Genomic DNA, 20,519 nt, shown 5'->3' with positions numbered 1-20,519 from the left:
GATTGGTTGTTGCAGCACATTGAGGGTTTGGGTGTGGGAGGTTGGGTGGATCAACTTGATCGCAAAATCTAAACCAATTACATATCCTGAACCCATCCTTCCCGTTTGAAGAAAATGGGAAATAAGGCCCTTGTTTAGAGACCAAAGGGTCTGGCTGAAACCACATCCTCTGAAATAAAGTATTTCCTCTACTTCTAAACGAGGTCAAATAATAAAGAAGTGGGTGGTTGAGGAAACCCTACCCAGCATCACACTACTCCCTACAAACTTTGGCCGTATTCTGTACTTTCATGTCATTAGAGGTGGGAAAACAAAGTTGTCGTTCACTATGTTCCTTTTTCAGCAAGATTAGAGTATATTAGGATCCGTATTTTTTTAAGTTAGCAAACAATTCTCAACAAAATGTATAAGAACATTGGACTGGAGGCTCTAAGCCCTATTATGCCAATACATATAGGACCGGCTCTACTATTCATCCTTTAAAGATTGACGAATTTAGTACCATTACATTGGGTTATATTAATGTATTATTTATGACAAAACTGTGGTATCAAGTACTGTACAAAAAGAAGTAATTATTTACAATACTCTCTCCACATCTTCCGAGATCACCCAAAGCTCCTCTCACCCGCTCTCTTGTCCAACTACCCTCCCAGGACATATTGCCTTAAAAAGCTGTTAGGTGCTATGTCAATGACTGGTTAGGCTTTTGTAGGATTGGACAAAACTCCGCTTCTGTCGCCTAACAGAAATGGATGCAGATATGCTTATTTTCACCCCATTCCCTCCCTAATGGGGAAACTTGCTCCACAGTGTCAAGTACAACAGTGTTTCTCTCCATACCCCTTTAGCCTCACACTTGTAAGAGTCTTATGGAATCCACACTGCTGGCTTTCTTGGACTAGACCAGTGGCTCTTAAGTTTTTGATTTCTGTGGACTTAATCATAACTGGAATCTGGAGACACTCTTGATCATTATTGGATTCAGGGAACACCGCAGTCGCGGACCCACCCACAGTAAGTGTTGTGATCCCCCAATGGTCCCAGGACCACAGGTTAAAAACTGGTGCACTAGACCATTTATTGTAAATTTCAGCAGGGTCAATTTAACCCCTACCCAGATGTCCATTCCGCTAACTGTGAATTAATTTTAAATGTAGGGCAGCTCCAAGCCGAGCTCCGGATCCAATGTAGATTTCCTTTCCTGCTGGCACAATCTTTGTAAGTATGGAATTACAACATCTGAACCCTGATGTCAGCGGGTACCTGGTAGTGACTACCGCAACTAAATTAAGGGATTGCCACGGTGGTGTCTGGCCTAGACTGTGCAGCATAGCTCTCTTCCTGTGATAAAAAAATAATCAAAATGGGGCTCCTCACTGGAAGTCAACACAGGTGAGGCTTGAGTAATTTTAGGATTTTGGTTTGGTTAGGGATATAGGTTGAAAAGGGTAATTTTAGGGTTTAGAGGTGGGTAAGAATATGGGGTGCTAAAGGCAATTCCAAATACATATAATTAATTTTGACAAAAAGGTGGGGTAGTTGGTAACAATTTCCCCAACCCTAAAAAAATAAATCATTACTACATATGTATATTTTACACACACACACACACACACACACACACACACACACACACGCACGCACACACGCACGTACACTACCTTTTCTAAACAATGTTTACCATGCATGGTAAAGGCATTGCTTGGTATGAAGCCATATAACCCTCAGTGAGAATTGGTTTAGTTTACACAGTTACAAATAGGCAGGAAGTGACAGAGGTTCTGCTAGGTGGCATCTACTGGTATGAGATGAAAATCTTTTTTAAAGGTAGGGCATGTCCGCTATCTATTCTCTTAGTTGAGAATCTGGATCGATCGAGCCCAGTCTGTCTTGTATGCCTCGAGTCTATGCAGAAAGTGTGATTTATTTTTTTCCATGGCAAGTCTCTCCCACAGTGTAAGGAGCCATCCCCAAACACTGGGACCTCTGATGGCCCTCAGTGCTCTAAGGTTACTTGTGTCACGAAGGTGGCGACTGCAATCTGTTACCCTCTCAGTAATATGTGACATTTTCTGCCAGGATATTGCATGGACAAAGAAAACTAACCCTGGATTTCTTCTAATATGAACACCGATAGACAAGCTAATTTCGACCAGGGTAGCTTCCCAGTATCTTTGTAAATGGGGGCACTACTATAACAAGTGTGTAGGGATCCCCACAGCTCTACAGTCCCAAACACATGTGCTTGGCCTTGACTTGTCCCATGCAGCAATTTTAGCTTGTGTGTGGTGAGACCAGTGTGAGGATTTTATAATAGGCCTCTCTAATTTTTATACTTTGCACCAATGCGCAAGCCTTAACAGAGAAGCTCCCAGCTTTTCAGAGAAAAGTTCCCTTGAGCTTCTTGTCCCAAAGTCTTTGACCAGGTGTTTTCTTAGACAAGAAATCCCTCCCAATGCCAGCTGAAGAGCGGCTCTGGTCCAACACTCGTAACACTGAGGAGACGGTGACACCTATGGAGAGGACACTTAGATGAGTCTTGAGAGTTTTTTGTTTTTTGTGTGTTTTATAGAGCGCAAACTTGACCAGTGAGGGATCAGAGCACTTTACAGAGTTGCAGAGTTGTACAAAAGGCATGAAATAATAATAGTATACCATCAATAGCGAAGGGGCGGGTGCCTGGTACATAAGGGATGGAGGGATAACATGGACAGTTTACATTACTTTTACTCAAGACAAGGTCCCAGGTTACATGGTGAGTAGGTCATCAGAAGGAGGCAAAAGTAGGCCAAGTTTAAGCGAGGAATTCACCCATAAGGAAGGATTTGGCCTTCTTTTTGAAGCGTGCAAGAGAGGGAATTCTTCTGACGGCGGGTGGGAGAGAGTTCCATATTCTTGGTGCGGCCCCAGCGAAAGCCCGATTGTACTTTTTTTTTTTTCGAAATCGTGCCGGCTGGAGTAGGAGGTCTCTGGCGCACCTTGAGTTTCTGCTTCCTCCGGATACCACAAGTTTCTGTGCGAGATATGCAGGGGATTTTGAGTGTAAAGCCTTATGTGTGATGCATGCCAGCTTAAGCTGTGTATTGGCCTCGAGAGGAAGGCAGTTCAGCGCTTTCAGGTGTGGAGAAATGTGGTCGAATTTCCTTGTGCCGGTGAGTAGTCTAGCGGCCTTGTTGAGGCAGGCTTTTAAGGGTGCCAGGGAGATCTTGGGTAAACCAGAGAGGGTAGAACAGCCATATTCCTGCCTAGAGATCACTAGTGCTTGGACTGCCATTTTTAGCTCGGGAGCGTCAAGGAAGGGTTTCCGTTTCAATAGGTAGCTCAGGTGGAATCTGGCTGAATTGTCCATTGAGTTGATGTGGTTCTGCATGTTCAAATTGCAGTCCAGGGTTATTCCCAGTGATTTGGCCAAGTCCATGATGGTCGGTAGGCAATTTAAGGCTGTGATGGCCTTAATCCATTTCTGAAACTCAGGGTCAGTTTTAGGAGGGGAAATTAGAAGAAATTCTGTTTTCTTTGCGTTGAGTTGATTGGAGGCGAGCCATTGGACGGTCAGCTTCAGGGTCTCCTTCAGGGAGAGAATCTCCTTGAGGGACGAGATTTTGATATAGATCGGAGTGTCGTCAGCGTACATATGGTAAGAAATATTTGTAGTGTGTAGGACTTTGGCAAGCGGTTCTAAGTAAAGGTTAAAGAGGGTGGGGTACAGCGTTGATCCTTGAGGGAATCCAATCGTGACCGTAGAGGGAGCGGACAGGTTGCGGTTAATTAGGAATCTCTGAGAACGGTTTTCGAGGAAGGATCTGAACCATTCTAGGACTGAGCCATCCAATCCCATCCTTAGTTTGAGGCGCTTAAGTAACTTTCCAAGGTTGACTGTGTCGAAGGCAGAGGATAGATCTAGGAGGATTAGGAGTCAAGTTTTGCCTTGGTCAAAGGCTTGGAGGGCATCATCAACAATGTGGAGCATGGTGGTATTAATGCTGTGTCCCGGTCTGAATCCGGATTGGAAGTCATCGAGAAGGTGGAAGTTGTTGATGTGTTGACTTAGCCTGAGTTGCACACACTTCTCCAACACTTTAGCTAAGAGAGGGATGTTGGAAATGGGTCTGAAGTTGTCGGGGGAGGCTGGATCCAGTGACATTTTTTTCAATATGGGCAGGACTTGGCCAGCTTTCAGAGAGGCAGGAATCGATCCCTGCCAGAAAGAGGCTTTGATTATTGTAGTCCAGTTAGGAATAATGGATTGGACGGCGGCAGCTAGGCAGTTGGAGGGGAGCAGGTTGTTGAAGTGGTTGTTCGGGTTTAAGATAGAGAGGATTTTGGAGACGGAGTCTTCATCGTAGAGTGTGAAGTTGCTCCAGTGTGCTTGATTCTTCGGTGAAGCCTGTTGGGGCGGCGTGGAAGGAGGAGGTAGGTCAGGGGGCGGTAGAGAGTATGAGGCAGAACTGAGTTTGTTACCTTTGGCTTTGATTTTGTCTGCAAAAAAACAAGAATTCCTCAGAGGATATTAGAACCTTGGGGTTTTCTTTTAATGTTTTGGCCTGTTTGTTGGATTGGTGTCTGATCAGTTCGAAGAGTTTGTGGGGTCTGTTTTGGGTGTTCCCCAGTTCTGATCTGAAGAATTCTTTTTTCAGTTGAGGATGTTCCTATTGTATGTATTTCTAGCGTGGCGGAGAAGTTTGAGGTGAGCGGCAGAGGGGTGCCGTTTCCAGATTCTTTCGGATTGCCCGAGGGATCTCCTCTCATTGTTGAGGGATCCAGTGAACCAGGGGTTTCTATCTTTGACTTGGGTTCTTTTTAGTTTTAGAGGGGCTAGGTCATCCAGAATGTTCAATATAGTCGCAGAGTAGTAGTGGTTGTTAAGGTCATTGAGCGTTGTGAGATGCGAGGGGGGTGGGAGGTCAGATTTGCACCGAGCCTCCAGTTCTTTGTGGTCCATGTTTTTGGTGTCACTGACCCAGCGTTTAGGAATCACTGGCTGCGGTGCCCTTGTCTTGTGGGTGCCGGGTAGTAGGAAGGCAATGGCGTGGTGGTCAGACCAGTCACAGGGGTCTGTGGAGATGAGCTTGACTGTTGATTCCTTGGAGATGATCCAGTCAAGGGAGGCCCCTTTCGAGTGAGTTGGGAGTGAGCAAGATTGGGTCAGGGCTTGATCAGCCAGTAGGTCTTTAATGGCGTTGACATCAGGATCATTGAGATCGTTCCAGTGCAGGTTAAAATCACCAAGGAAAATGTCTTTAGCGTTGTGGGAACTCTTTGCTGTGAGAATTTCCATGAGGTGGTCTGTGAAGGAGTCATTTATGCCTGGGGATGGTAAAAGATGTGCAAGTTGCATAGTTGGGTGGAGTTACTTCAAATGGAGAGGGCGAGGAATTCGCAGGAGTCGGTGGTATCCGCCAGAACTTCAGTGACAGATAGGTTAGAGCGGTAGATGCAGGCGATGCCGCCTCCTTTCTTGCTATGTTGCCTGTCCAGCCTTGCAATGTTATAGTTCGGAGGGACTAAGAGGTCTAGGCATGGAGATGAGGAGTCGTTTAGCCATGATTCTGTTAGAATTGCTAAGTCGATATTTTTGTTCAGGATGAGAGCAGCAAGATCTGCGGCGTGCTTTACTGACGATCAGCAGTTAATTAAGAGACCAGTCAGAGGTGGGTCGGGAGTTGGGGCGGACAGGTGTACAGGCGCTAGATTGCTTTTAATCACCCTTCTGTTACGGAGGGTAGCTGATCTGCAGGGGTTGATAGCGACCGTGCAGATGGGATGTTTGGCACTCACGTCTGATGGGCAGGGGGAAACTGGGGCTGCATTGTAGTCCTGTAGGATGCCAAGGATTTCCTTTTCAGTGAGGTCTAGCGGATTTGGTGTGGCAAGAGTAGAGTTGTAGGAGAGGACGAGAGCTAGGGTTTCCTCCTCCGATAGGTGACAAGGATGCTTATGAGGGCGAAGGTGCCTCAAGGATAGAGGTAGTGGGTGTTTGGGGAGCTCGGTGATAAGGTGGGGGGGGGGGTTGAGCAGGGGCTTGAGGCTAGCGAGGGAGAGTTCGGCGAGGTGAAGGAGGTTTGTTAGATCCAGAATGGAGAAATGGATACTCTGAATTATTTTGGCAGCTCTGGAGTGCAGAGTATCGATATCCATATAAGGGGATGGTGCTAAAGGATAGGGGGGCAGAGGTTTAGTGGCAGTTCTATTGTCATGCCTACAGGATCGGAATGACGGGTTAACTCGACCTGTGTCGTAGGAATTTGTGGGCGTCTCAGTCTCAAGGTCGGAGTGGGGAGCTAGTGGGGAGGGGACCAGAGGTCCAGGGCCAGTTCTGTTGGCAAGACCAGGAGACGAGCTTGGAGGGTTAGGATGGGACTGTGCTAGGCGCAATATCAGGGGTGGTTTGTGGGCTAGCAAGGCTAGCTTGACCTGTAACATAGGCCATTGGAGGCGTACCAGTGTCAGAGTCAGAGTGGTGAGCTAGTGGGGAGGAGACCCAGGGTCTGAGGCCGAAAGAGTTTGCCAGGCCGGGAGACGAACTAAAGGGGTTCGGATGAACTGTGTTGGAACCCTCTGTGACAGCATGGGGGGATAGAGGGGAGGAGACCAAAGGTCTTGGGGCGGTTGTGTTGGTAGGGCCGGGAGATGACCGAGAGGGGTTAGGAGGAGCTGAGTTGGAAACCCTTAGGGAGGTGGTTTGTGGGAGGTTAGTCTTGCAGGGGAGGCTGGTCGGAGGATCGTCGTCGGGCAGATGTTAGTGACCCTGCTAGTGTCGTGCACATGGTTCCTGAGGAGGGTAAAAAGGTCCGCAAATTTATTGAGGTTTTTGGTTGAGGCTTGGATCAGTACGATCCCGCTTTTGTAGAGCGTGATGGTGAGGTCCGCTCGCAGTGTTTTGGAGGGCGCTATTGTAAGCTTAGTGCCGTAAGGGATGTTCCTGGTAGTGCGTACATTGAGGAGGTGCGCAAGGTAATGCGCCAAGAAGGGGTTCTTTTGGAGTAGAAAACAAGGTCATTGATGACTATGCCATTGTCCGCACTGAGACGCCGGTGAGAGATCAGAATCTCAGGGTGATTTTTCAAGGTGGAGTTCTTGAAACTTTTTGTAGTGGTTTTGGAGAGGTTAGGGGGGTAAGCCAGGGTATATGAGTTTACTCCAGTGGCGGTCAGGCCAGGATCTACCATGTTGGCTGAAGCTGGGCACTATAGGAGAGACAGGGTCAGTAGGCTGCAGATTTCCTTAAGGTCGTGATCATTAGGATAGTAACCTTATAGAAGGGTCAGTAGGTGGCAGATTTCCTTATGGCCGTGATCATAAGGATAGTAACCTTATAAGAAATTGGCTAGGTCGTAGGTAAGAAAAGAGGAGATTCTCAGCACTTTTTCAAGTTCCCCAGACTTTCATTGGTTGGTGCCACTGCAAGATGGCCGCCACTTGATCAAGCCTGGCTCAGGGTGCAGCTGTAGACCCTGGTTTGTTTTGACGGTGCAGTCCTCTTTCTGTTTCCATTGCCTGATGGAGCCTAGCTCAGGTGTAGCTGTAGATATGTTAATCTAATGGTAACAATAGGAAGGTTCAAGAGGTCATGTAGTAGATGGGAGGAGCATCCCCACAGCGGAGGGCTTGTATTGAGGGTCTAGAACAACAGTTCTTACCCTGTAGTCCGCTCTATGGCCTCTAACCATTATTTCCTGTCAATACACTTTAAAGATGCTTCCTCCTACGAGGACAATAGTTTCATCAAGTAGTAATAATAATACTAATTTGAAGTCTATTCTACTGCTTGTTCAATGTATCGGATATATTTATTGATTTTTATTAATACATATATGTTAAAAAAATAATCATAAGCGCTTTAGAAACTTTTTTAATCAGAAGCGGATTGCTAGTTCAAAGCGAAGCATTTGTATAAATGCACAGTCAATGTTCGCATTCAAACATTCTCCAACTGACAAGCAATCTGTTTCTGACTGAGAGCAGTTTTGAATGCTAGTGATCTGCTAGAAAAATCATAAGCACGTGCTCTTGAGAGCCAGTTTTATGCAGGTTTACAAAACTAGACTGCCCAAAGACGTTTCCAGCTGCTGTGTTCTCCCATCCACTGCTTTACATGGGAATGCACTTAGACTCCAAGCAGCTACACTTTTTGGTACTGGAAAGGGGACAAGCTTGCACTTTTCAGCAGAGAGGAAATGATTTCGCAGACCGAGCAGCACTTCCTAGTAGGCAGCATATACTTTGGCATACAGCGCACCTGGTCCTAGCTTTTATGCAATCACCATCTCCGTCACCTTTTGACACAAAGACCCTGCATCATCTCTAGCTTGGTCCATACCAAGCTTAACTACTGCTCCATGCAAGTCCAAGGCCAATCTCAATCCATTTACTACTTCTATCCCACCGTTTCTGATGAGATCTCAGATTTCACAAGATTACCTATTGATTTGGGAATATGATATGGGTCTTATACCAGTATGTAGTGTCTATCATATTTAAAATGTATTTTCAGAGGAAAATAGATGTGCTGAGTTCTTATAGTGTACATTTGTTTGTGTATTGTTGTTGAAATACAAATCATAGATCTGTCTTGGATGTCCCTGGCTTCCAGTAACGAATCGGGTATTGGGGTCAGAGGAGGTGGCAAGAAGTCAAAATGTTAAGAACCACTGTTCTAGAACACCTAATGGAATTTAAGGATTGTGCTACCTTCTGCTAATTGAAAGTACAGCAAGGTTCTCAATCTTCATATTCAAAAGTCACTCTTCCTGGTGAATATCTTTAGATGCCAGACAGGGCCCAGAAGCTCCACCCCCCATCAGCAGCTCACCTGTCCAGTCAAGTAGTAACACACACGTCAGGTCACCGCTCCATCATCTTGATACTGTCAGCACCAGCCTACATACAGCACTCACTAGCTTGCTGGCATCAGTTTCTTTACTTTTTCCTCTGCATCCAAACAATGCTCGCAGAGAGGAACCGAAACAAGCTTAACAGCAGACTGTATTGCTGCATAAACGTTAGATATCTTGGAATCATTATTGAGAGGCGCACTATGGCAGGGAATCGGAGAGGATGCATTATCCACCAGAAAGAGTATTACCAAAGATAAATGATTTAAACGTCTGATGGCTACTCCATCCCAAGATTCCTCACCTTATGAAGGTGTTCCAAAGCAGTCCTAATTGGGAGCAGAGCAGAGTACTGTTGGCTAAACAAGGACGTCATGAAGAACAGCCCAATTAAAATAGCCCTTTCTTCTCGCCTGCGCAGCAAAGCAATAATGCTTAGCAAAAGTGTGTAGCCAGAACCAATTAAATACCTGGCAAATACCAGCCACTTTAGAAGGAGCTAGGGCTTCAGTAGAATGCATGCAAATGCCTGCAGGCGCACATTTCTTTACCAGTGCTTATCAGATCTTAATACAAAGTGACTCGATGGAATAAAGTACGGTTAGTCACTGCTTTTGTCTGTTGCTCGCTAGCAAAACCATTAAAAAGCTCATCAATCGCCAGATCAAATCTTGTAAGATCAATGTAGCATGAGACAGCCCGCTCCAGATCCTGCCTTGCTGTTAGAAGTGTATGGAGGAGAAAAACAAGGAAGAGAGATAGGCCAGCTTACATTGAAAAGGGGACACTACCTTTGTCAAAAGGTGGAGCAAGTGTACAGAACTCATTTTTATACACTTGATCTGTGTTCTAAACCCAGTAGACCTGAGTCAATTACTTACTCACTCTGAGAACTGAAATAATGGGCACCAGAAATGTAGTCTTCAAGGTGAAGAGTTGTATGGGATAGCTGTGCATTGCTACAAGCATGGATATCATAACCAAGTTTAAATGCCACTGCAGCACAATGAGTCATGAAAGGGATTTTACGGTATACCTTGCCAAGGAGGTGTTTGGTTTTTCTCTAAAGGGTTCCTTCCCATCAAATGCTTTGTCCAGCAAAGCACTCACCATTGCAGTCTGCAGCTTGCTAGCATGATTGTGGTATTGTGAAGCACACAAGCAATACTTGGCCGGTGGTTCCTGCCGAATGCGTATTTCCCCCAGCATATTTCAAAGCTCGTAAGCACTGATCTTTGGACGGTATTCTCCCTCCATAAGGCGCAATTCCTCTGCGACTTGGATTTTCTGTTGATATGACAGATACCTATTGGGTGGGTGATGCTATTCATTTTCCTGATTCATGCACCGCATCACGGGTTCATTCCCACTATGGTGACAACCATTGCCTTTTTTGCCCTGATGATAACCCTGACAAACTGTTGCTAACTGGGTCGAAACTTTGACAATTTTACAAGCGGACTATTCTCAATTACCATATGAAACTGTATGTACTCTCAGTTGGAATCTTACTGAGATTCATTTATGTAGCCCCCAGCTACTAATGTACATATCAAATGTATTAAATACTTCTTCTCTACAGCACTTATGCACATTTCTCACAGATGTCACTACGTCTGTTCTGAAGCACCGCCGTTACGAATGAATTGAATGATGTCAAAACTCATGATTTGACTGTGAATTATATGGCCTAGGGAATCTAGGCTTGTGCCCTACTCCGCAGGGAACCATTGTTTTGTTTCGCAACAAAGCAGTCCGGCCATCCCTGGAAAATTCTGTACAGCATATCCAGGTATGCTTGCATTAGCACATTATGGTTTCCAAAGGGTGTGCCATAGTATTTACGAAATCTAGACCACATTTCCGGTTTTAAAGATCAAAAAAGTCCCTGACCAGAACATAGAAAGGGTCTTTCACACAAACTGGAAGACTAATGGTACCACGACAAATGGTCATTCCGCACAAGGCGTGCATCAAAGCATCTGGTGTTCTGAGAGTTCAGATAAATAGCTGCATCAGTAGGATATGCAAGTGTGGGGTGGCAGTTTTCAGCCTTCAAGTAATCTATCCTCCTGTGCATTACAATTCTCTCTAGCGGCTCTTTATATTTCCACAATTAATTGCCTCTGTGCCTCAATGGCAGCCACTTTAGTATTAGTTCCAACAGAGCTAGAAGAGTTCAACTTGTTATGGTTTAACTTGACTACCTTATGTCTGTCTATCTGACCGCACTTGAGCAAAGGCTGTGATAAAGGCTAGACATAGACATGGATATATAGTTCCTTACAAGTAAAATTTGCTACCATTTCCCAATCATAGAACCGTTTTACCTCTGACTGATCTGCATGTACTGATAGGTGCCTCTAGCCACACCTGAGTGGGAGGGGCTAATGATGCGTATCCTTAGAGTGAGGTATATACGCTCTCCAAGTATAGACCACGATGAGGAGGAGATGAAACTAAGTAAAGAAGAATACAAGTGGCTGTAATTTAAGTTGAAGATTATACAAATGATAGATGCTGGTTGATACAGGCTCTGTCAGAATTACCAGGAACACCTTAGCTTCCTTCCAGAATTCCAGTTTTCAGCCGGATTATATGGTGCAGTCACTTTATTGAATTAGCATTGAACTAGGTTATCTTCTGTAAAGAAAAATCATTAGAGTTCACAAACGATTGTTGATGTAGATGTAAGAAGCTGTATCATGGGGTTTTGTAGTTCCTGATAAAATTAAGTTGTTCTACAGATGTTGGGGTGAGCTGTGTTTGAAAATATAAAGCATCAAAGTTGCTTTGGTCATCACCAACGTAGTAAGTCTACTTACTTGAGTGGCCATTGTTGGAAATGATGCATTGCTCCGTCAGAGACAAGTTATAGCCCACAAGCTCAATGGGCAGGAGAGTGGAGTCGTACTGCAGAATGTCATTGTGAATGTCAATCGGAGACTGAAACACCCCTCCACAAAATGGAAAATGCTTGTGCCAATGTTCCTCTCCGTCGGGACCTATGAATACAACAAAGATAATGCAGAGTTAATAAAACGAAGCAACCGAGGCTCACAACAGTCCGGCTCACTAGGCCCATGGTCATCCTCCTGGTGATAAACCATCCTCACTGATCTATAGCTTTACCTACGCTTACGTAGTACTATTGCTGTCAAGTCAGTCCTTTTATACATAAACATATTTTTTAGGTCCTCATTGTCCTGTTTATACAGGTTAGTCAATGTATTAACAAGTTTCTAATGCTTTTGTTTCACCTCCCAAATAAAGCACCATTGAAAACAAGTTTTAAGAGTACTAGCTTCACCCTTTTCTGCACGGCATGGACTGCACCAGTCCATGCCGTGCAGGAACGGGCTTTGGCATTCCCATTGCAGTGCTCTTCTAAGGCTCACCGCCTTGCACCACAAAGCACCACCCGCCAGACCAGAAGAAAACTCCTAATCGGGCAGTCAGCGGTTGAGTTTGGCAGTGTGGAAGCGGGGCACTGGTGTGGCGGCCCGCTCCCACACCGCCAAATTCTTAATCAGGTCCACAGTTATTTATCCAGCCACTGCATCACCAACAAGCAGCAACTAAAAGCATTCAACAACGTTGCTTTGTTTGACGTCTGCAGAGGTTTTGAGACGTACCGTGATATTATTTACCATATGTTCCCTATAATAAATCACATTAATTTCCATCTTCTCTAAAACCTCTCTAATCCTTCCTGCAAAATCATTAAGTCGTTTGAGAGCTTTGAAAATAATCAGAGGTTGGACTGGCAAATGCAATAAGGTGCTTAAAACACTGGCATAAAAGTACTGTTTTGACTTTATGTCGGCATCAACATTACCCAAGACAACTCTTATTCCATTGTTTGGCGTAAATCACTGTGAACAACAATTGTAAATCGCAGTTTACAGCAATAGTTTCTGAAGGAGTTACAAAGAATATTTAAAGGACGCCAAGTAGGTGCATGGATATTCAATGTAAACGGCTATGAAATGAGGCATGTTCATCTGCCCTGGTGGGACAGCGTTTAGTTTGTTTGCCATAGAGGACGTGGGCTCTTCTTACCTCAGACATAACTGATTCTTTGATCAAAAAAGAAATCTAATATTCCCTTAGAATCACATGTGTGTGCTTGTTTACTTGGATTCAGTGACGTCATACACTTGCAAGAATACCAGATGACCACATCACTTCTTTTGCAGTAAAGGTGCAAATTCACTAGATAATACTTACACGTCCTCTGTGAAGCATTTACTAGGTTGGTGTCTGCGGCAGAAGATGCGGGTTCCTAGAAACCAACCGCTTGTGTATTTGTATGGGTTCTACAAACTAATGCTAATTATTAAAACTTCAGCTACACCAGAAACTGCAGTGGTTTTCAGGTAGCTACAGAACTCTCTCTAACTTTATTGAAAAAAAAATCAAAACCGAGAACATCAGCAGATGACTCTCGGTTGGCGGCGCTTTATTTCCTTGATTTACCAAACTAAAGAGGTCTACCTTTACTTTTAAAGCCTGTACCCAGAGAGACAATAGCTATGTCAAATGAGTAACTGCTGGTGATACCCACAGACCAGGACAGTGGCAACTTTGAATGGAAAGGCGGCTACCGACAACCTTCATTCACTCTCTAGGTATCTTTGTCGATCCATCTAGACCTAGAAAAAAATGTACATGGTGTGAAAGTTGATCCTCCACACAAGTAATGCAGTTACAATAAATGTCCAACCAGAACCTAAAGGATGTCTCAAAATATAAACATAGGTGCAGTTAAAATAGTAGCCAAACAATGAAAATCACAAGTGAAAAAGCAACAAAATAACACAAATGCAACTGCAACACTAGCACAATATTTACAGTTCGCGATGCCCAACTGATCACAATCACCTTGCATAATAGAAAGAATATGTAGTTGCGCAGTCCTCCAACAAATATAAAAGTAACCACTGTGCCTTTTCCAAAATGGATCACACCAGAAATCTTGAAAAATTCCCAGAATGCAACCGGTTCGGAGAGAAACCAAGATTCTAATGCAATGGAATCGATGATGTCAGTGTTCACACTTACCTACCCAAAGAAAAATTAATCAAAATAGCTTCAAATAAAAAATAAATAAGGTTCTAGGCATCCAAATGTATGCTTCCCTCCGAGTTTAGCATCAGAATCCTTTCAAAGGGCTCATCATTCACCGGAGACACTACTAGGACCTGTTTGGTGCACATGGCCAGCTGAACAGCAAATTAGTTGGTGTGTTAATTTAAAGAGGGCCCTGAACGATCCTCTTCTGTACCCTTGTGCCTATGCACTACGTGGATCTGGCTAGTCCTGAATAGCGGACAAAAGGGCTTCTTGGAGCTGTGTGTCTGAAGGTCTGGGTTCCTCTGACGACCTGTGAACTTCCATGCCGCAAAGGTCAGAAGCAGGTCAGGCCAGTAGAGCTTGAGCACGGCAACGTGCAACTCTCTGTCCAGGAAGCAACACAACAAAATTCACACAAGTCTGTCAGCTTCAAAGGAGCACAATGTTATAATAACAGGGGTTGGCTGTCTAAAAGCACCCTAATGACAATAACTGTCAGTGCAAAGTCTGAAAACAAACTGGTTTCCAATTTCCCTCAGGTGGGTGTGGAGGCAGTCCTTCCCGTTCTCTCCGAATTCAACGTGAGGGCTGTTATCTACGTGACACTAGACAGGTACAATTTCTAGAGGCCTGCTCGGCTAGGAAACCAGGAGTATTTCTCTAAGGACCTGGAGGCAAAGGAGCAGAAAGAGAAAGAAGAATAAGGGGAGAGGGAGTTGTCTTAAGGATTTTTGATGCCCTCGGCAAGACATTTTTTGGAGCCCCCTCTCGTAATTGAATCACCATTTTCAACTGATTGAAGCCTGTGTGATGCCAAATAAACACTAAAAAAGGGGGATCCCACTTTTCAGATTCCCCAAAGAGAGAGAGACAGGCAGAAACTCAAGGGGGCCCTCGGAAGGTGGTGGCCCTTGCAATTGCCCTCTTTGCTCGTGCCTTAAAATGTCTCTGAGGGGAGGACAAGTGCTAGACCTGGCATCCTTGGTGTGGTTTCCCCTGACTTTATGCCGTCTGACCACCTGTTTTGCTGTCTTCATTTTTGCTTGCTTTAAGATTATGGGCACTTTACCACTGCTAACCAGTGCTAAAGTGCATATGCTCTGTACTCAAAACATGATAACATTGGCTTATCCACAATTGCCATATTTAATTTACTTACAAGTCCCTAAAAAAGTGCACTGTGTGCGCCCAGGGCCTGTAAATTAAATGCTACCGGTGGGCTTGCAGCACTGATTATGCTACCCACATCAGTAACACTTTAAGCATATCTCAGGCCAGCCACTGCAGAGCCTGTGTGTGCAGTTTTAAACTGCAGTTTCGACCTGGCAAGTTAACCTACTTGCCAGGCCCAAACCTTCCCTTTTATTACATGCAAGTTACCCCTAAGGTAGGTCCTTCGCAATTCTATAAGCAGGGTGCAGTGCATTTAAAATGTAGGACATATATTTTTGAGTTTTACATGACCTCGAAGTGAAAAACTGTTACATTTGTTTTTCACTAATGCAAGGCCTATCTCTCCCATACGTTCAATCAATTAATCAATCAGAGTACTTGTAGAGCGTGCTATTTACCCGTGAGGGTCTCAAAAGCGCTGAGGGGAGGGGGGGTGCTGCTACTGCTCGAAGAGACAGGTCTTGAGGAGTCTTCTGAAGGGGAGTGGGTCTTGGGTCTGCCGTATGTGGGTGGGGAGGGTGTTCCAGGTCTTGGCGGCGAGGTAGGAGAAGGATCTGCCGCTGGAGGTCGTACGTTGTATGCAGGGGACAGCAGCGAGGGCGAGCCTGGTGGAGCGGAGCTGGCGGGTGGGGGCGTAGAAGCGGAGTCTGCTGTTAAGGTACGTTGACCCGGCGTTGTGGAGTGCTTTGTGTGCGTGGGAGAGGAGCTTGAAGGTGATCCTCTTGTCGAGGGGGAGCCAGTGTAGGTCTCTCAGGTGGGGGGTGATGTGGCTGCGGCAGGGGACGTTGACGATCAGTCAGGCGGAGGAGTTTTGGATGCGTTGTAGTCGTCGTAGGTGTTTGGCTGGGATTCCTTTGTAGAGTGCATTGCCGTAGTCCAGTCTGCTGCTGACGAGGGCCTGTGTCACCGTTCTTCTTGTTTCGGTCGGGATCCAATTGTAGATCCTGCGGAGCATGTGAAGGGTGTTGTAGCAGGAGGAGGAGACGGCGCTGACCTGCTTAGCCACGGAGAGGGAGGAGTCGAGGATGAATCCTAAGTTGCATGCATGTTCAATGGGGGTTGGGGCTGTTCCCAGTGTGGGGGCCACTAGGAGTCATCCCTGGCTGAGGGGGTGGGTCCAAGGGTGAGTACCTCCGTCTTGTCCGAGTTCAGCTCCAGACGGTTGCTCCTCATCCAGTCAGCGACGCCCTTCATTCCCTCATGGAGGTTGGTTTTGGCTGTGTGTGGGTCCTTGGTGAGGGAGAGGATGAGCTGGGTGTCGTTGGCTTAGGAGATGATGTTGAGGTTGTGATGCGGCCACTGGTGCGAGGGGGGCCATATAGATGTTAAACAGCATCGGGCTAAGGGATGAGCCCTGGGGGACGCCCCAGATGATGTCGGTGGCTTCGGATCGGAAGGGTGGGAGGCGGACGCTCTGGGTTCTGCCGGAGAGGAAGGACGTGGTCCAGTCAAGGACCTTCTCTTGGATTCCGGCTTCTAGGAGGCGTGTCTTTAGAGTGCGATGGCAGACCGTGTTGAAGGCGGCCGACAGTTCCAGGAGGATGAGGGCTGATGTTTCGCCGTTGTCTAGTTGGCGCCTGATGTCGTCTGTGTCGGCGATGAGGGCTGTCTCAGTGCTGTGGTTTCGTCTGAATCCGGACTGGGACGGGTCCAAGATGATGTTGTCTTCCAGGTGGCAGGCCAATAGCTTGTTGATGATTTTCTCGATGACCTTTGCCAGGAAAGGGAGCAGGGAGATGGGCCAGAAGTTCTTAAGGTCCTTGGGGTCCGCCGTGGGCTTCTTGAGGAGGTCGTTTATTTCGGCGTGCTTCCAGCTTTCCGGGAATGTCGCTGTTTTGAAGGAGATGTTGATGACCTTCCGTAGTTGGGGTGTGATGGCTGCGTCTGCTTTGTTGAATACGTGGTGTGGTCACGGGTCTGACGGAGATCCTGAGTGGATGGAGTTCATGACCTTGCGTGTCTTGTCATTGTTGACGTTGGACCAGGAGGTCAGGCGGATGGCGCTGGTGGTGTTCACATGGGAGGTGGAGTCTGGCGTAGTCGGGCGGTTGTGGTGTTGAAGCTGTCGTGGATGTCGGCGATCTTGCGGTGGAAGAAGATGGCTAGAGAGCCGCACAGTTCTTGTGAGGGCGGGATGTCGTTGGCGTTGGCGCTGGGGTTGGAGAGTTCCTTTACGGTGCTGAAGAGCTCTTTGCTGTCGTGTGCGTTGTTGTCCAAGCGGTCTTTGAAGGAGGATCTCTTGGCTAATCTGATGAGGTAGTGATGTCTGCTGGTGACGTCCTTGTGGGCTGCGTGGTTGTCCGGTGTGCATTCGTGAAACCAGATTTTCTCCAGTTTCCGGCATGCGCTTTGGAGGTCTGGAGCTCGTCAGTGAACCAGGTGGCTCTCTTGCTGGCGTGGCTGTTGGAGGGTTTCTTGAGCGGGGCGAGGGTGTTGGCGACGTCGTCGATCCACTGTCTGAGGTTGCGGGCTATGACGTCTGGGTTGGTGGGGTCAGTGGGTGGGTTCTGGGTGAGGGTAGTGATCAGCTGGTCTTGGTGACTTTGCTCCGGCAGCGGCGAGGCAGCTGTTGGGTGCGGTGGTGCGTGATTAGTTTCTTGAAAGTGAAATGAATGCAGCGGTGGTCGGTCCAGTGGAGTTCAGTGGTGTGGTCGAAGGCAACGTGGGTGCCTGTGGAGAAGACGGGGTCCAGCGTGTGGCCGGCGGCGTGGGTGGGTGCTGTGACGAGTTGTTTGAGGCCAAGGTTGGTGATCAGGGTGTTATGTTATGTCATTTTAATTTATAAAGCGCACCTATACCCGGACGTGTCTTGGCGTTATGGACGGCAGGGAGTCTGCACTGACAACTAGTTCTGGAACAGCCAGGTTTTCAAGCCTTTTCTAAAGGAAGTGAGGAAGGTTGCGCTTCTAAGCTCGAACCGAAGGGAGTTCCAGAGCTTGGAGGTGTAAAAGTGGAAGCTGCGACCGCCTCATTGTAAGGTGCGGATTTTCAGCACCTGCAGAAGTTTGGTACTGGAGGAGCGAAGGTGTCTGGTTGGTTCATACCAGGTAAAAAGAGTTTGCAGAAAAACCGGACCCTTTTGGCTCAGGGCTTTGTAGGCAAGAGAAAGTGCCTTGAATTTGATCAATTGTTCCACTGGAAGCCAATGCAACCTTCGAATTTCCGTGGTGACCGAATTATTCCTAGGAATGTTAGATAGTAGCCGAGCCGCTGAGTTCTGTACACTTTGAAGTTTTTTCAAGCTTTGCTTCTGTACGTTTACCAGCAGTCCATTACAGTAGTCCAATTTTGACTGGATTAAGGATGTGACTACGGTTTTTCTAGTTTCTACTGGGAGGTAAGGAAGCATCTTCCTCAGCTTTTTAATAAGAAAGTGACTGGCCGAAACCGTTGCATTGGTGTGTTGGATAAGAAAGAGTTTGTGGTCCAGCCAGACCTCCAAGTTCTTGGCCTTCACCACTGGTTTAGGGGGTTCACTCAGATCAGTTGGCCACCACAGATTACCCCAGCTAGGTTGCCAATTGCCAAAATTCAGAATCTCTGTTTTGTCAGAGTTTAGCTTAAGGCATTGTGTATTCATCCATTGATTAACGGTACGCATGCCAAAACTCTGAATTAGCGGAGCCAGTTCCAAAACATACACATTGTAGAGTGATGATTCAGAATGGTATGTGTCAATCGAGACCATTAGCCTCCTATCCTTAAAAAAGGAGGACAACAGGACCAGCGCAGTACCCCCGACCACTAACCTCTCGAGCCGCTTATGCAAGAGAGAGTGGTCAACGGTATCAAAGGCGACTGACAGATCAAGGAGTATCAGCACCGCTGTGCCACCCCGATCTATCACCGCCCTTATCTCTTTTGTGGCTTTGATAAGTGCTGTTTCAGTACTATGTTAACGACGAAAGCCAAACTATGAGGGATCCAGCAAGATGTTCTCTTTGATGAATTGGGTCAGCTGAGAATTCATAATTTTATCAATTATTTTAGCTGGCATTGGTAGCCGGGTTATAGGCCGATAATTATTGGGGTCTGAGGCATCCAGTGAGGGATTTTTCAACAATGGAAAAAATTGACGTGCACTTCCAAATCGATGGGAAGATCTCAGAAATGTACATTAAATTAAAAATTTCTGTAAGTCCTGGACTCACCAGGTCAACAATTTCTTTAAGAAATGTTGGTGGACAAGGGTCAGCAGGAGACCCTGATTTAGATTCCTGAATAAGTCTGGCTACAGTTTCTATAGAGATAAGAGAAAACGCAAGAAGTGTGTTAGTGTTGAGCTCTCTAGTGGAGGGTTAGCTAGAAGGGGAATGGGTTGAGCTCTCTAGTGGAGGGTTAGCTAGAAGGGGAATGGGTTAAGTCTGGAATTTTTTTTTAAATGTTCAACACTTTTGTTGTAAAGGCAGCTGCAATGTTATCACATAGCTTTTGGTCATTCTTAATCCCTAGAGTCTTGGAAGTGGCTAGTTTGTTCACCACTGCAAAAAGTTCTTTAGATGAGTATTTTGCATCTTCGGTGTAAAAATCTCTTTTTCCAGCTATCAGTAGGCTTTTGTACTGTAATAGGGCTGTTTTGTAAATTATTTTCTTGTACGGGCAATAATTGGCATGCCAACGCCTTTCTAATTGTCGACATTTCTGTTTTTCTTTCCGAAGATCGTCGGAGAACCAAGGAGCTGTGGGGTTTTGCCTATTCCCTGTTATTTTTTTAATGAGTATTGAAGGTTTAAATACATCGTTTAACCATTTGGAATATTTAGGGGCTGTAGTATCGGGGGCCCATGTAGCTGCAGACGGGAAACCACCAGCTGGGTGCGGAGTTTTTTTTTTATCCATTGACCCCCAGTTTCTTTTAGTCATAACAGGGGTCTTAGAAGTCCCATTAGGTCCGAAAGATTTGATTGGGAGAGTAAATTTGACAAGCTGATGATCGGGTGGCGGAGTTGGCGTTGTCGTTGTTCTCGAGGTGGAAGTTCAGGTCCCCGAGGAGGATATAGTCCGTGGAGGAGAGTGCGAGGGTCCGGGGGGTCTGTAGATGAGTGTTCCTCTGATGGTGGTGTTGGGGTCGGTTTGGATCTGGAAGTGCAGGTGTTCGGCGGTGAAGAGGGTGTTGTCTGCGTGGGTGGCAACCTTGAGGGTGGGTTTGTGGACGATGGCTATTCCTTCTCCGGTTGTGTTGGGGTTATCCCTGATGGCTATGGCGATGTCGGTCGCCGCGGAGTCGTTCCACCAGGTCTCGGTCAGGAAGGCCACGCCTGGGGCAGAGGTGTTGAGCAGATCCCAGAGCTCGACGGCGTGTTTGCGTGCGGAGCGGGTGTTGAGGAGTATGCAGCGGAGGTGGTTGGGACCAGTCCTTGGAGGCTTGGTGGTTCTGTCGCAGGTGAAGCTGCAGGTGCAGCAGGAGAAGGGTCCGTTTCAGAGTGGCTTGGA

General features: G+C 46.4%; 1 protein-coding gene across 1 annotated transcript in view; it reads right to left on the bottom strand.

Moving 5' to 3' along the window:
- The window catches only part of CA12 (carbonic anhydrase 12), a 198,520-nt gene that overhangs the window by 92,641 nt on the left and 85,360 nt on the right, over positions 1-20,519 (bottom strand). Inside the window, exon 3 of the mRNA XM_086959440.1 lies at positions 11,663-11,842. Within this exon, the coding sequence (XP_086815566.1) occupies positions 11,663-11,842 (180 nt within the window). The remainder of the gene's footprint in view (positions 1-11,662; positions 11,843-20,519) is intronic.

This window comes from Lissotriton vulgaris, chromosome 2_2 (assembly GCF_964263255.1).
Source record: "Lissotriton vulgaris chromosome 2_2, aLisVul1.2, whole genome shotgun sequence".
Classification (NCBI taxonomy): Eukaryota; Metazoa; Chordata; class Amphibia; order Caudata; family Salamandridae; genus Lissotriton; species Lissotriton vulgaris.
The sequence above is the reverse complement of the archived record's forward strand: the minus strand, read 5'-3'. Positions and strand labels throughout refer to the sequence as shown.